We start from the raw sequence: 16,785 nt of genomic DNA, 5'->3' as shown, positions 1-16,785 counted from the left end.
TAAATAATGCATTGAAAAACTTCTAAATAAATCTCCTCATACAAGTGTACGATTTTGGAAAGAAACCAATTGTTGTGAAATTTGGCAGTTTGTGTTAGATGGGAATAATTCAAAAGACAATAATTACAATTACCAATAAAACACCACAAGAAACATAATTAATTAAAATAAAGTAATTTTAAAGTAAGCTTTTAATAACCATTGAATATTACATGAATGTGTTAGCATCTTTTCTCCTGAATAACTGTCACTAATTCCTTCACTAATTCCAAATATATAATTTCCTATGAAAAAAATTCCTCACGTTTCAGGCAAAAGAACTCTGTGAGAACCCGCCATCCAAAGGTTAAATTGTAATAATGTAGGTGTACTGGACCTCGAATCAGCTGACTTGACTGTGAATCAAACCCGGGTCCTCTGGGTAAGAGGTAGGCACGCTGCTGCTAGACATCACGGCGTGGAATAATAATAATAATAATAATAATAATAATAATAATAATAATAATAATAATAATAATAATAATAATATACTTTAGCATTCCGAATACATCTTTGAGTTTGTAAACACAAATTTTTGCAAATGTTCAGTGACAAGGATCTAGTTTATAAATTTATTTCATAATAACAAATTAAAATATGGAAGCATCAGTTTCAAATATGCAGAACTACTCTTCTTCTCCTGATAGTTCACACACTGTATCATCATCTTTGATTTCAAGTAGATGAAATTGGAGACTTTATAACTCTTTCCATTGCAGGCCATAATGTTTCAGTAGAAATTTGTGGATGTCATTTACCTTTGCAACACTTACATATCATCCTGATGATAGAGAGATGCATAGGATGTCTGAAGCCTTTAGTCCATTATTATACACCCATGTTGACCCTGTAATTTGATTTCTCTTGTAACTTAATGTTTTCTCTTGCTTCGAAGAGTGTGAATTTTTAAGCCCGGTTTGGCAAGTCCCTTTTTGTCTTTACATTTTGCTTCCAGTTTTCTGGCTGCTTAACTCGTTTCCTGACTCACAAGGTGACACTTCAGATGCAAACTGAATATTATAGTCACAGACATAACTTATAGCACAGACTCGCTTTAAACTCCTATTCAGTCTTGTTGTTCAAGGAATGCCATTACCATACAAACAAGGTATCCATTATTGGCGTGAGTTGCCTACATGTTAAACCTTGTGACTGCTTCTCTGTTCACCCATGGGCTAACTTATCTATAGCATATTTTTAAAAGTGTAAAACTGGTTGAAAATTGTGGATTTTATTCCTAAATATACTCAGTTCATATACCCCTGGGATAAATGAACTGGAATATACAACGAACTGAATGGTGAAACAGAAGTTGCATTGAAGGTTTTGACATTAGACGCTTGAAATGCATCATGATAATAACCATCATCATTGTCAGTTGTTTCATAAACATGATGACTGAATACTTCATCAGCAATGCCCACTGTTGAAAGACTTCGCATTGAAAGTCTGAATTCATGAGTATCTACATTGTTATAGCTAGTTTAGTAAACATTTGTCAGATGTTAAAAGATCAGAAATTGGATTTTTGGTAATTTTTTTAAATTACGTACACATTTAAGATAGAACTAATATTTCCGTAGATATTTGGAAGTGCTTGAAAAATGTTTAATCGTGATATTATTACTCATACAGAAAAATGCATGTAACATACTGTAAAAATTCAAAAAAATATTTTTTTCATGGTTTTTATTATGTACAGTTTTCCGATACAGCTACTATTAAGAGTAATTTGACACTTCCTGTGTTGGTCGCTTTTATACATCTACACCACTGTATACGTACCCAATAATAAATTGTCTAGTGCTTACTTCAACTCTCCCTGAACCTAAATACAAGGCACACTTTTTAAAGCAAGTATCATTAAATTTTTTGAAAGGAACACATTATTTCGAAAACATTTTATTTTCTTTGAATTCTACTGCACACCTTAAACTAAAACTACTCCACATAGTCACCACCATTACTAAGGAACCGAGCTCGATAGCTGCAGTTGCTTAAGTGCGGCCAGTATCCAGTATTCGGGAGATAGTAGGTTCGAACCCCACTACCGGCAGCCCTGAAAATGGTTTTCCGTGGTTTCCCATTTTCACACCAGGCAAATGCTGGGGCTGTACCTTAATCAAGACCACGGCCGCTTCCTTCCCACTCCTAGCCCTTTCCTGTACCATCGTCGCCGTAAGACCTATCTGTGTCGGTGCGACGTAAAACAACTAGCAAAAACAAATAATAAATTGTACTCTAAAAACATACGTGTAAAAAGTGACAGTTATTTTTTACAGGTATTTGTCATTTTTTACAGGTATATCATAGTGCACCAAGTGTTGCTTTTCGTGTTTCAACAGACTGAAAAACTTACAAGTTATAATAACGACACTGAAAAAGAATAGCTTCTTTCTTAAAGGAGCAGTTCAGGTAAAAATGGATTTTTAACTGAACATGAGGTATAAGAGGGAACTTGATTTGAAAGCCAACTACTTTTGTCCCACCCCATTCATTGCAGTAATTGCATAATTATTCAGGCATTTCTCCGAAGCTGCTGGTGTCCCTAATAGTGTTTTGAGTCAGGCATCAGTGCTTCCAGCTTCATGCATGTGCACATGTTCTTCCAACTCCTATTACATTAGTAGGAAAGAAGTTTGCTGCTGATGCAGTTGTTTGTTTGTCATGGCTTCTAGATACAAACCATATCAATTTGAGCCTATTGCAAGTGGAAGTGGTAGATCAAAAATGACTTTCCAGAACTGGAGCAGAAGAAAATCTAATTTAGAATAGGTAGAATGGGGTAGGTGTACATTGTGTTAATATGCCTACGAATAATGAATGTGTGTGGTGTCATGAAACTGTGAAAGTGGCTGTGTGCTTTGGGTCACACAGCTGTCAGCTTGCAATTTGAGAGATAGTGGGTTTGAACCCCACTGTCAGCAGCCCTGATGATGGTTTTCTGTGGTTTCCCATTTTCATGCCCGACAGATGCTGAGGCTGTACCTTAATTAAGGCCACGGTCACTTCCTTTCCGCTCCTAAACCTTTTCCTGTCACATTGTCGCCATAAGACCTATTTATGTCAGCGCGACATAAAGTAAAGTTTAAAAAATTTGAAATTTTTTTTGTCATGTAGTTAGAGGATGCACAGGCTGTATTATGTTACATGATAATTTTGATACTGTAATATTTAACCTTGATACATTGAACACTTCAAAAGAAATATTTCCCTCGCCACGTGATTTTGTACTTTCATTTCTCCATTTAATCAGAAGTAGTATATTCTTTGGTGATTCTAAAAGACATGCCTAAATCAGGTGGATCCCTCATCGCAGTAGTCAACTTTATAGTGTTTTCAACCTTAGTTCACACTGTATACCTTTTTTCATTACTGCCACTGTTCGTCTGGAACTGTCACTATTGGTTCTATATCAGTTTCTTTACATTCCACCGGGTGAGTTAACCATGCGGTTAGGGGCACGCAGCTGTGAGCTTGCATCTGGGAGATAATGGGTTCGAACCCCACTGTCGGCAGCCCTGAAGATGGTTTTCCGTGGTTTCCTGTTTTCACACCAGGCAAATGCTGGGGCTGTACCGTAATTAGGGCCACAGCCACTTCCATTCCACTCCTAGCCCTTTCCTATCCCATCGTCGCCATAAGACCTGTCCGTGTCGGTGCGACGTGAAGCAAATAGCAAAAAAAAAAAAAAAAAAAAAATCATTACATTCCATTTCTTAAAAATCCTTCTTGAGCTGGTTATAGCTTCCTCTGACATTTTCTTTCTTTTTTAGGAAGAGATTAACGATGGTTTTATTTCCCCGTTCAAATACAGCTTTGGTTAGGCAGCCTGTTTCAACAATTCTTGAAATTTTTGAGTTGCCATAAACTTTTGTTTAGGAGAGAAGATTCTTCAAAATTATTCACATTAAACTGTTTAGAACAAACCACACTATATTTTGTAGTCTTAAAACTTTGTTTACCTTGCATTCCCATAACTTGAATGAAAATGAAAATCCACAGCCTGTTTCCAGTCATTTGACTGGGTCAGGAATGGAATGAATGAAACCCCATCTAGCAGCAAGGGTAGGAATTGTGCCGGTTGCCAAAGCCTCCTCTGGGGCAATGATTACTGTAATGACTGATAGATGAAATGAAATTATATTAGAGTGTGTTGCTGGAATGGAAGATCACAGGGAAAAGCAGAGTACCTGGAGAAAAACCTGTCCCTCCTCCACTTTGTCCAGCACAAATCTCACATGGAGTGACCAAGATTTGAACCACGGAACCCAGCGGTGAGAGGTCGGCGCGCTGCCGCCTGAGCCACGGAGGCTTCCCCGTAACTTGAATCTAGTTGGCAATTTTTCTTGATCAGTAAATGGTGGAAAGATAGAAGTACCCTTCTCATGCAGTGAATTACTTTTATAAACACAACACCGTTGAAGAATTTTGTGTAGATTTTAAAGCATACCAGTGAACTACTTCACTTTCAAATAACTGTTATGTGCACATGTGTAACATGCGATTCACTTCTGTTATTGCACTAAAGCACACTGGTTTCTTACAGGCGCAGACAGAGCGTTACTTCTAATGCAAAATAATGCTTCAAATTCAAACACTGTTCACTTGTCACAGAAACAATGGAGAGAACAAAAAAAAAAATCTTACAATAACATTAATTCCCCCTTGTCATTTAGGGGTAAATCAATTTTTTTTTAACCTAAACTGCCCCTTTAACAAAATTTCATTGAACATTGAAACCCATTTCCTCACTATTGTCTGTCATTGCAGTTTTACCATACACCTCATACATTTGGAGGTCCGACTCGTTGGCTGAATGGTCAGCGTACTGGCTTTTGGTTCAGAGGGTCCCGGGTTTGATTCCCAGCTGGGTCGGGGATTTTAACCTTCATTTGTTAATTCCAATGGCCCGGGGGCTGGGTGTTTGTGCTGTTCCAAAAATTCCTGCACCTCACACACCACACATAACAGTAACCTCCACCACAATAACACGTAGTTACCTACACATGGCAGATGCCGCCCATCCTCATTGGAGGATCTGCCTTACAAGGGCTGCACTCGGCTAGAAAGAGCCACATTTGGAGATGAATATCAGCTGGTTTAATGTTTTTTGCATTCAAGAAATGAACCATGGACAGTATCTCACAGTTTGCAGGTTGATCTATTGTCTTGAACACTTTAAACACTCGTTAGAAGATGGCCACAGGGTCTCCAGTGTTGCTTATGGCTTATCAACGGATGAAGGAAGCCATTGCGCATCTTTAACATCGCAACCACAGTGCTGCATCAGAAATATACAAAAATGATACATAAAGAAAAAATAATAATTCCTAGTACAGAGTTTCCAGAAATTCTGTTTGTTTTTCAGTGTTGTCAAAGACAGTTAGCCAGACATATAGACAAAAATTAAACTGAACCTGCTTTCAACTTTTGTAAACCTAGGCTGAGGTAAAAATGAAGTATAAGGCAAACATTTGAAGTGTACAGAAAATATTAGAATTTTTTTAACAATTTATGTTTATTTTATTTCTACCAGATGTGTGCTATTTCATTTCATTTGTTTCATACATTTCATTTTGGATTCTAGCCTGAGTTGTTCTTTTATTGGAAGTTAGTGTGTACAAATCTTTAATATGTTATTTTTGTTTCTTTGTAGGAAATCAGAAAAAGAAAAAACTACTCAACAACCAACTGCTGTTCCTGAGACTCCAGCTGAAGCTGAGTAAGTTGCTTCTTATCCTTGAAAATAATAACAGTAGATAGTTTTCCTCTTTCAGAAATGATCACTGCATATCCAACAATGGTTCTTATATAGTGCATACTAGATAATTGGACAACTGGTCAAGGGGATGTGCAGTGAGCAATTTTCTTATTTTTCACAATCAGGGTTTGAAAAAAATTGAATAAGTTGTATTATTTAATTTAATTCTAGGTTTTCACACTGTAGCTGATAATTTTCCTGTTATTAATTTTAGTTTAATCTGTGCATTATGCTCTACATGATTGTACATTTTTAAAATGTGTCTTTAAACTAAACTGAGTGATATCCTTATTTATTTTGTTTGTGCATCAAAATTTTTATTACAGTATATATTCTTCAAGGTAGTATGTTATGGCTATCATTTAAACCAGTACAATATTAAAGGTTATTAATACATTCGTTGAGCAAAATACCACATAAGAATATTACAAAAGTTAAAAACATTGTCTAAGAAATGGATAAAAGCTGAAGTGCAACACCCTTTCTACAAATATATCAGAAACTGGCAGGGAAAAATTTACATTACAGTAACTGAGGTGGCCTAACAAATTGTTTCTTTTGGTGGCATGGAGTGCACAATAGAAAATTAAATGAACTACTGTTTGTTCTGATTGGCATTGATATCCTTCTGGTGATAGTATTTTAAACCATTGAAAATTAATATTAATACTGTGTAATGTTACTACTCATTGTATTGCTAGTCAAAATTAAATTAATATGTCATAGAAGAGAATTAAACAACTGTTAAAAGAGATATCTGTTTATTTAATACTGTATTATAGGGCTATACCAAGGTTTCTGCTAACAGTTAACGAAGGGTATGCTGTTCAAAACAGACCTGTCATAATACTTCCTTAAAAGTAATTGCTATTGTTGAAACCCTATACCCGTCAATACTTCTTTTAACTAATAAAAATACATTTGGGAGATGGTGTGTTCAAATCACACCGTCGGCAGCACTGAAGATAGTTGGATAGATGGTACTGCTTTGAAAGGTATCACAATGGACAGACTACTAAGCAACCTAGTGAGTACATGTTCCTAGTTTGAGGTCGATATCTTTAATCATTTTTGAGTTACAGTAGTTTTAGTGCAGCAGTGTAATTTTTTTCTTGGAGGTTTGAACTATCCGATCTTCATGGGGTGGCAGCCTCAGTTTGGGGCCCATCGTCAGTGTGTTAAAGAAACTTGCATGCATTAGCTGAAAATAGTTTTAACTTCCATTATTGTCTGTTATTACCTGAAACTATATTTTAATATGATCATTAGGATTCTGGGTAGTCATAGGTCTCACTCTGTTATTACAGGATTATTTTCATGTTATAGAGCATATTTTTAGCATTACCCCAAATATTTCTGCATTTTTTTTTTTGCATAATTTTAAATTGTTAGAACTAGGCACACACAGAATTTATTTTATATTTTTATGGGACATGTAGTCCCAGACCTATAATGAATAAACATTCAGTTCTTTGATATTCTGGATGACACATAGCCTATATTACCCAGAATTATGTTCTCTTTCAAATGGTGAAAGACATTTCAAAATTGGTCAGTAGTTTTAGAGATTACCTGTTACATACAAATTGACAGTCTCTCTTCATATATTATTATAGATTTCATTTACTATTTGCAATTAATTTCCTTGTGTTACCAACTTTATTCATGTCATTTTCATATGGTAGGCTACATTATTTTTTAGGAGAGTAGGTATGTCCTTTACTTCTTCTTTTCCTTCTTCAGCAAGATTAGTCCAGCTGATGCGGGGTCACTGATGCAGAGCCATCTCCTCCATTCGTTTCTGTTGAACTCTAGGCCCTCTACTGACGATGTTAATTTTACGGTATTGGTGAAGAGTTATATTATATTATATTATATTATATTATATTATATTATATTATATTATATTATATTATATTATATTATATTATATTATATTATATTATATTATAATTGAAGAAAATGGAGGAAACAGGATGGAAATCAATGGAAGAGGAAGGTGTGAAAATGGATTCTTTAAGAGAGTAGGAGGATTTAGTAAGGGAACCGGGATGTACCACAGAGATGTAAAGGAATTATCTACAAGACTTATTTTATGCCAATTTTGACATATGGATCAGAAACGTGGATGATGGAGAGGGATAAAAGTAGAATACAAGTAGTAGAAATGAAGTTTCGAGTAAGAAATAAGTGTGTGTTCGGGAAATGGTAACTGAGGTATCCCTATGGGAAAAGATAGAAAAATCAAGGCTGCAGTGTATGAATATGTTAAGAGAATGGAGAAGAGAGGATACCAAGAAAGATACTAGAAATGGAGTTGAAGGGAAGGAGACCTAGAGGAAGACCAAGGGACAGATGGCTGAAAAGTGTAAAGAAGAGTATCGAGGCAAGAGAAGGGAACTGGACACAGTGACAGAAGAAAAGTGGTAGATGGACAGAAAATGATGGAGAGGCTAATTTTCCAAGCAGACCCAGCCGGTAGTTGGAATCTGCTCCAGATGATGTGACATATTTTATTAGGAAACTGTGAGAGATAGAAATCTGAAATGTTTGCAAAGTATGCTATCTCTAAATTTCCTGATTACTGAACCACAATAGTGAAATTCAACCTTGTAACAGATATTGCTGACCCAAGGTATAAGAGATCCAATCACTTGTTCTGTATTCTTTGGTGATGATATTGTGCTGGTAAATGAGAATGGGAAGTGCAGAAAAAGCTGGAGCAATGGAGAAAGTTCCTTGAAGAAAGAAGGACTTAAGATTAGCAGAGGGAAGACTGAATACATGTGGTTTAAAGGAGAAGATAGAAATGGAAATACAGTATAAAGATACAAGCGGACAGATTATCATGAACCAGAGAGTGGAAGATGGATCGTACACCGTGGAGAATGGATGATTGGACAAAGAAGACTGGATAGAGAAATTGGAAGATGATACTGTAACAGGTATGCTAAGTGGCCAGAGGATTGCAAAAAGCCAGCGATGATATATTTCATTTTTATTTCATAAAAAGATCCTTCATTTCCTTATGGTACCCAAAAAAATCCACTTAAGAGATACTTTTTGATGGTTCAATAGCTATGTTATATTAAGAAGAAATATGTTTAGAAAATATGGTATCCACCATGTTGACTGTGATAATGGGTTCCTGGCCCAGTTCTACTGCCAGATGCCCTTTCTGATGCCAACCTAATGAGGGGTGTGTGTTTCTTTGGTGGTAGGTAGGTTGGTGAGTTGTGCATATATTGAGTCAAAACTAAACATCCAGTCCCTGAACCAGAGGAACTAACCAAATAAGGATATGGCTGGAAATTGAACCCCAGATCCTCTGATCTGAAAGCTGTGATGCTGACCATTCAGACAAGAAGCTGGACATAAAAATTAGTGGCAGCACTGCTATAATTTGTATCTGACTTTATTGGCAGAGGAAACTTATATCAGTTACATTGCTTTAATATACTCTCCCTGCCTGTCTACCACCTTCTGCTATACTTGAGGAAGGCTTTATGCACTATCGGCATATCCAGTTCTGGTGATGATTTTAGCAATGTCACGCCGAGCGAGTTGGCCGTGCGGTTAGGGTTGCACAGCTGTGAGCTTGCATTTGGGAGAGAGTGGGTTGGAACTCCACTGTCGGCAGTCCTGAAGATGGTTGTTCGTGGTTTCCCATTTTCACACCAGGAAAATGCTGGGGCTGTATCTTAATTAAGGCCACAGATGCTTCCTTCCCACACCTAGCCCTTTCCTATCCCATCGTTGCCTTAAGACCTATCTGTGTTGTTGTGACGTAAAGCAAATTGTTAAAATAAAAAATAAAAAAGCAGTGTGACACTGTGCATTGTCACGAAGAATGATGGGAGTCCTTAACAGTGTGTGTTATAGCTTTCACCTCAATGCAGGGCAAAGATGGTGGTCCAAAAAGTGGCAGTAGAAGGTTGTATCAATTGTCTGCTTGTAAGGTACAGCATGGTACAGTATGACCCCATGGATATCATGCACCACAATGAACACACAGTGTACAAGAAGCCTAAACACATCATCCGCTATTTCAAAGGACTCCAGCCATGACCTTAAACAGAAACGACTAATGATGGGAATATGATCTGAGCAAACCAAGAGGTTCCGTCAACCAGAACATAATGAAGTGTAGTATCTCTTCTCAGCTTTACTAGCTAATGAAAACAGCAAAAATCAAAATTAAGAGGGCTGTTGAGTCTCTTCCATGATTAGAGGAGAAACAGTAAGAGACAAGTGAGAAAAAGGCATTCTTTCCATATATCCAGCTATTATGGACAGTTTTAAAGTGTCATGATGTCATGATTGCCTTTACAACAGCTGAGAAAATATCCCAAGAGTTATGCTCTGCTAAGAACAACCGGAACACACTCTCTGGCACAGGTTTTTACCGCATTCCCTGTTTGTGTAGGATGGTTTATATTGGGACCAGCAAATGCAGCATTAACACCAGTGCAACACCCCCTAATAATGATGGGTGAATAACGTTCTGAAGAGAACATCATAGGGAAGTGCGCACCAAGACACAATTTAAAACAAAGGAGCAAAACAATAAATAACACCTCAAAAGATAAATGAGTAAGCAAGGAACCATGGAAGAGTGCAGGACCTAACCCATAAAGTAAGGTAGAGGAGGGGATCACTAGGAATTGCGACGAACAACGCTCAAATAACACCAACTTTAAAATTTTAAAATAATTATATACTTGAAAGAAAATTCATTTTTACATATTATCAAATAGAAGAACTCTTTAGATCCCGATAAATAAAATGAATTATAAGGAATGAAAATCAAAATGGCACCCTTGAAAATTGGGTAAAATAAATAATCTAGATATAAATAAAATTAATATTCTTTAAAATAAAATCGTTTCTTCATTTTAAAAAGAAAATCCTGGTGCACCAGACAGCTTAAACTTAACAAGTTACTACTAAGTGTTCGTAAACAAACTTAAAATTTTAATAAAATTTAAATCAAATTATTTAATAGAGGGCATCTGACATACCCTAGTGGAAGGATCATTTCCTGTAAAACCCACATAACGTAGATCAAACAATGCATCAAATAAATGGAACTCCACACCACAACCGACCAATATGAAAACAGATGCCACAAAGAAATTAAAATAATATCAACACAAATAAATTATGAATTAAATCACTCCACATAGTAGACGAGGTAATTAACAAAAACACGACCCGTAATAAATAATGTAATGAGGCAGGACACGCAACCACAAGAACGAAAGCACACGATATAGCCTCAATACCACAAACAATTCGTCATTATATTCACAGTGACACACACCAGCGTACACAAAACCCCACGAGACAATAATGCACAATGTCGGTTGCGTAACTGCCACACGACGATGAGATAAGATAAGCAACGATAATCAGAAGAGTAGATAAGATCCAAGCTACGATCGCTCCACACTAGGGATGCCCAAAACCCTCAATTAAAACCCCAAACTTTACATTGTTAAGGAATTACATCTTTGAAATAAATGTGGGTATCCCCATTTCATAAAGCAATAATCAAATAAAACCACCCGTAGAAATGCAAGAAATATACAATCCTATTCCCTAACTATACGTATTAAACAAAAAATAAATCTACGAAATATTCAACTAATAATAATAATAATAATAATAATAATAATATAGTTTTTAGAAAGGGGTGGTGTTCAGTGCAAACGTAGTAATTACGTCGTTACACGAATAACAGGAGGCCGAAACACACAAAACAAAGCACAAAACAATAATATGAGAATCACAACATCAGAGAAAAGACGAAAATGTGCACCACAATGAACACCGCAATATGAATATGAAATATACAAATAGAAACAGCACACGTACCAAAAACTCAGGGAAACACATGCAGATACACCAGAAATAGGAATAAACCAAAGTGAAACACAAAATTTGGAAAAAGCATGGACGAATTTTGACGATTACCTAGAGCAAATAATGCACTACGCCTTTACGCTTCACACACATCAAGTATGAACGCCATCACCCAACAGTGGCCTAATTTCACTTACAATAAAAACACTTACAGAATACAGTAAATCACACCCAGAAAGTTATATACGTAGAAATTATTTGTCATGTTTGGAATTACAGTGTAAGTATCTTCTTCTTTTCTTCATGGGGGCCTCTAAATATTAGTTCTTAATTAGCATCGACCTCTAAGATCTTTTGCTACCATGATTTTCCTTCATTCCCACCTAGATATACATGCTCCCTTCACAAAGCTGCAGCTTTAGTGTAAGTATACTTCCGCGAGATAGTACCACAAATATAAATATTATTGAATGTATTTGTTTGATCCGACATTTCGTAACTATTACAAATGATCAAGGAAATACGCGATGCATAAAAACTACTATAATTATCGAGAATTGTAATTCTCAGGGTTTGTCACTCATGTAGCACATCATATAATGAATCTGAGTATAAATGTTGAGAAATTTATTCAAGTCATGGGTGCACCATGTTGTTTTCATGGTTACAATGATCGTAAAAGTGGACCAAAATATCGGCACTAATAACATCAGTGATACTACTACTCCATGATTTGATAGAAAATAGTTTAAACTTATGGGTAACAGACTCCGCAAAATGCTGAAACCTAAACGGAGGCCCGTTGGCAACCGCTGGTCGCCGTACTACGGAGATCTCTGGGGCTATTATTTTTATACTTCACTCCCAATCCATCTCCGCCCAAAGGAGTGCTATGAGCGTCTTACCCAATAGTTTATTTTTTCCAGATAGTAAGTCATATGTGTATCAATTTTGGCTGGCAGCTATGCCCAAACGTACATGCATAATCTACCTGCTGTATAATCCTGGAGATGACGTTGCCATGGTTACGGTCGTTCGTTTCTTTGTCCGATTCCTAGAGCAGGAGTAGTGTGGTTCCAACACCTCCATAACGGTTGGTTTTAGGGCCTTAAAACATCGTTTACGGACCCGTAGGGTTTACCGACTTTTGTTCTTTGCGTTAAGGGGCTTAAAAGGAGCATTGTCTCGTCCTTGTATGACAAATTCGATTTCGCCTATATTAGCCTATTATTTTAATATTTTTATATCTCCCCCCCGTCGGCCCCCCTCGAATTGTTTTGAAAATGAAATATAGCCCATGTTACTCACTGGCAATGTAGCTTTCTATAGGTGAAGTCATTTTTAAAATTGGTTCAGGATTTTTTGAGTCTATCCGTTACAAACAAATATACAAATTTTTCCTCTTTATAATATTAGTATAGAAGTATAAATTACATCCCTACACATACGGTTGACAACAGGGTCAAATCCACATGTGCTACGTAGTTCGCACCTGCAACCCCACAGGTGTGGGTAAAGCGATAGAAGAAGGTACTCATTTTAAAAATTCACCCGCTTTTTAAATTCTTTTCACCCACTTAAGTGGCTTTTCCAAGAAAGTGTGTTCATTTTTAAAGGAGATTCCATGTACCAATTTTAAAGTCTGTAATTCATTTTTTGAGATATATGTAGCCTGACAAAAATAATTCAACTCCTTCCTCACTTATTTTCATACCCCTCCCCGTTAAGTGGATTTTTGGAAAACGAATATTTGTGTTCTTTTATTTTAAAGGGGATTCCAAATATCAATTTTCATGTCTGTAACATGTTAGGTTTTTGTGATTTATTGTAGACTAGCAATTGTACCCGTGCTTCGCAACAGTATTCCAGGGTTGTATACGGATATCGAAGTAAATTACTGTACATGAAGTTAATAATAAATTTTAAATTGCATATAAATTTGCGTTATCCAAGAAAAAGCATAGGGAGGTCCGCAGTCGATGTTTCCGATGTAAAGTGCGAGTTGTGGAGTTGTGATTATAACGACAGGTGCACTTGTCTACAACAATTCATTATGTTTTAGAAATGTTGAATAGGGTGAAATTTGTGTAAGATATTCACACAGTGCATCATTTTTCAGATACTTATGCGACAGCTTCAAACATAGAATTTGGCTCACATATGGCTACTGGGTGGGCCAATATTTGTATAGAATTTGATGATCCCATCTTTCCTATAAGTGAATCAAACCATCAATTGTACGTGTACAAAGTGAAAAATTTAGGTAAATCCAGAAATAGAGAAAAATTTAACGTATAAGGGATAGAGATACGACAAAAGGTCATAGGACCGAAGTTGTAGATCATTCCAAATTGAATGGAGATTGTGCCATCTGTTTTGTGATACGACTTACCGTTTAGCCACGAAATACATCGCAAGGAAGGACTGCACCGTCATTAAAATTGCCTCCATATTTCGATATTTTTCGGGGGTAAAAAATAAATTTTTTAAACATCTCGTAAATTTTCCGTCGGTTACATGTTAAAAGCTATAATTTTGCAAAATTTCAATTTTCTAACTTGTCTGGGAGATTGTGCTGCGATCTTGATATGGGGGAGTGGGTTAAAAATCAGGACTTTAAGGAAACTTTTAAGCCCATAAAACCTGTAGGTTCTGGATAAATATCACCGACTGTGTTCTTATGCAGGTTTGAAACTCCCAGCATGTACCCCTCAGAGAATTATGAGAATTTGAGATTTTTCTAGGGATCCTGAAGTCATCAGGTTGTCTGGTACCAAGTTTTAAATTTCTAAGATACCTAGAATGGTCTCACTAATTTACGTCTGTTTTCATTTTTATGCCTTAATTTATATATAGTACAGTATATATAGATCGCGCCAAACAGACTTCCATTTATTAGTGTGGATAATATTTTACCCGCTTCCCTAGTGGTTCTAGGGGCGTCTTACTCCCACAGTACGTTTTCCAGGTAGTAAGTCATACTTGAAAGTCATACTGGAACATACACACGTCCATTATCTCGGTCATTTCTGACAATTTATTTTTTCACCCTTTCTCACCCCCTATGCCAAAGGGGGCTGAAGTTAGACTTTAAACATCTGGAATGTTACCATTCATCTCAGCGACCCGGAAAACTATGGATTCGGCAGTATATTCGATTACTATTATATCTCATCTCACTCCCCCTTCCCCCACCCTAAAGGGGGCTAAACTTTGAGTTTTAAAAGATCGGAATGTTACTATTCATCTCGGCGACCCCGAAAAGTATGGATTCGACACTACTTTCGATGATTTGTATATCTCAGTCCCCTTGCCCCCCCTCCCGCCCATATGGGTTCCTGGGGTGTTTTACCCCCATGTGGTTTGTCTCCTGATACTAAAAATTCGGAGTGTCACTATTCACCTCAGCGACTATGTATTCAACACTATTATTTGTATATATCACTCTCCCATCGCCCCCCACCACGAAGGGGGCTGAACTTGGACTTTAAAAAATTCCGGAGGGTCACTGTTCATTTCAGCGACCCCGAAAAGTATAGATTCGACACTATTTTCCATGATTTTTATATCTCAGCCCCTAAGGGTTCCTGGGCTGTCTTACCCCCACATGGTTTGTCTCCTGATACTAAAAATCCGGAGTGTACAATTCACCTCGGTGACCCTGAAAACTATGTATTCGACACTATTTTCGTTTAATTTTATATATCACTCCCCCTCGCCCCCACCCTAAAGGGGGTTGAACTTGAACTTAAAAAAAAAAAAAAATCCGGAGTGTCACTATTCATCTCAGCGACCCCAAAAAGTATGGATTTGACAGTATTTTCATTAATTTGTTTATCTGACCCCCCTCGCCACCCCGCCCCTAAGGGTTCCTGGGCTTTCTTACCCCCACGTTGTTTGTCTCCTGATACTAAAAATCCAGAGTATACAATTCACTTCGGCGACCCCCCAAAACTATGTATTTGACATTATTTTCGTTTAATTTTATATATCGCTCCCCCCTCGCCCCCCATGCGAAAGGGAGCTGAACTTATACATTTGAAAAATGGGGAGTGTCACTGTTCATCTCAGTGACCCCGAAAACTGTGGATTCAGCACTTTTTTCGATTATTTTTATACCTTGCCCCCCTGACCCCCCACCCCTAAGGGAGCTACGGATGGCTTTACCCCCACAGTGCTCGTCTCCAGATAGTAAGTCATAAGTGTACCAAGTTTGAATGAAATTGCTCCAGTGGTTTAGGAGGAAATGTGTCATTTACACACACACATACATGCATACATCCATTTTTATGTATAGTAAGAAGAAGATTATGCCTGCTTTATTATTACATAGAGAAATTTTATTTTGAACACTGCAGAGATCTAAACTTAAACTGTATGTCTGAAGAAATTATTCGAGTCCGAGGAATGAATATTACTTCGCTCGCGGCATGCCCAACCATGAGAATGGCTTTAATAATATTAGTCATCAGTTTCAGAGCCGTGTTCATTGCAGAGGGCAGGATTCTTATTCTTAAGAAGGATAATTGGTGCCACAATCTTCCGCTCTAAGATGTTCGAGCGTACTCCAGGTGACTCCAAATCTTTCGAAGCTCTGCCGTGTAGTCGATAGATTTGTAACTGTGTAGAACATCGGGTAATTCTTGTAAAAGTTACTTGTTGAAAGAAATGAATGACATGATATATGATAGCAAGAATGAAGAGGATTAAAAACGGCACCGGCACATATCCCACTCCTCTCGAATAGCTCAAAAAATGTCCCGATCCGACGGACGAATCATCATCAACACCGTCATATGCCCTCACACCATATAAGACAAAAACAGCTTCCTACGTCCTGGACGTAAAATGGCTCCTTGCATATTGTGTTCTCTACCTATCTTATATATGTTGTCTAGCGACAGCGACTCTATGCATTTAATCTTGGTGACAGCACGTTGGATTGTCATATCCCAATGCACGTTTTCCGATGGTTTTTCATTCATAACTCACCAACGAAAGTGAAAATAAAAATTCCGGATTCGAGGTGCATTCGGACCCCTTTCCAGCTACCTATGTTCAAAATTTCAGATCTCTACATGCTGTAGATTTTGCTGGGCATCGCGCACAGACAGACA

The 16,785-nt window shown here is 37.2% G+C and overlaps 1 protein-coding gene across 2 annotated transcripts in view; it reads left to right on the top strand.

The window, feature by feature from the left end:
- Bdp1 (transcription factor TFIIIB component B'' homolog Bdp1) overlaps positions 1–16,785 on the top strand; it is a 153,105-nt gene that overhangs the window by 67,281 nt on the left and 69,039 nt on the right. For both annotated transcript variants that reach the window (XM_067145863.2, XM_067145861.2), the window contains exon 4: positions 5,699–5,764. In XM_067145863.2, the coding sequence (XP_067001964.2) occupies positions 5,699–5,764 (66 nt within the window). The remainder of the gene's footprint in view (positions 1–5,698; positions 5,765–16,785) is intronic.

This window comes from Anabrus simplex, chromosome 4 (genome assembly GCF_040414725.1).
Source record: "Anabrus simplex isolate iqAnaSimp1 chromosome 4, ASM4041472v1, whole genome shotgun sequence".
Classification (NCBI taxonomy): Eukaryota; Metazoa; Arthropoda; class Insecta; order Orthoptera; family Tettigoniidae; genus Anabrus; species Anabrus simplex.
This window is presented reverse-complemented; position numbering and strand designations above follow the sequence as displayed.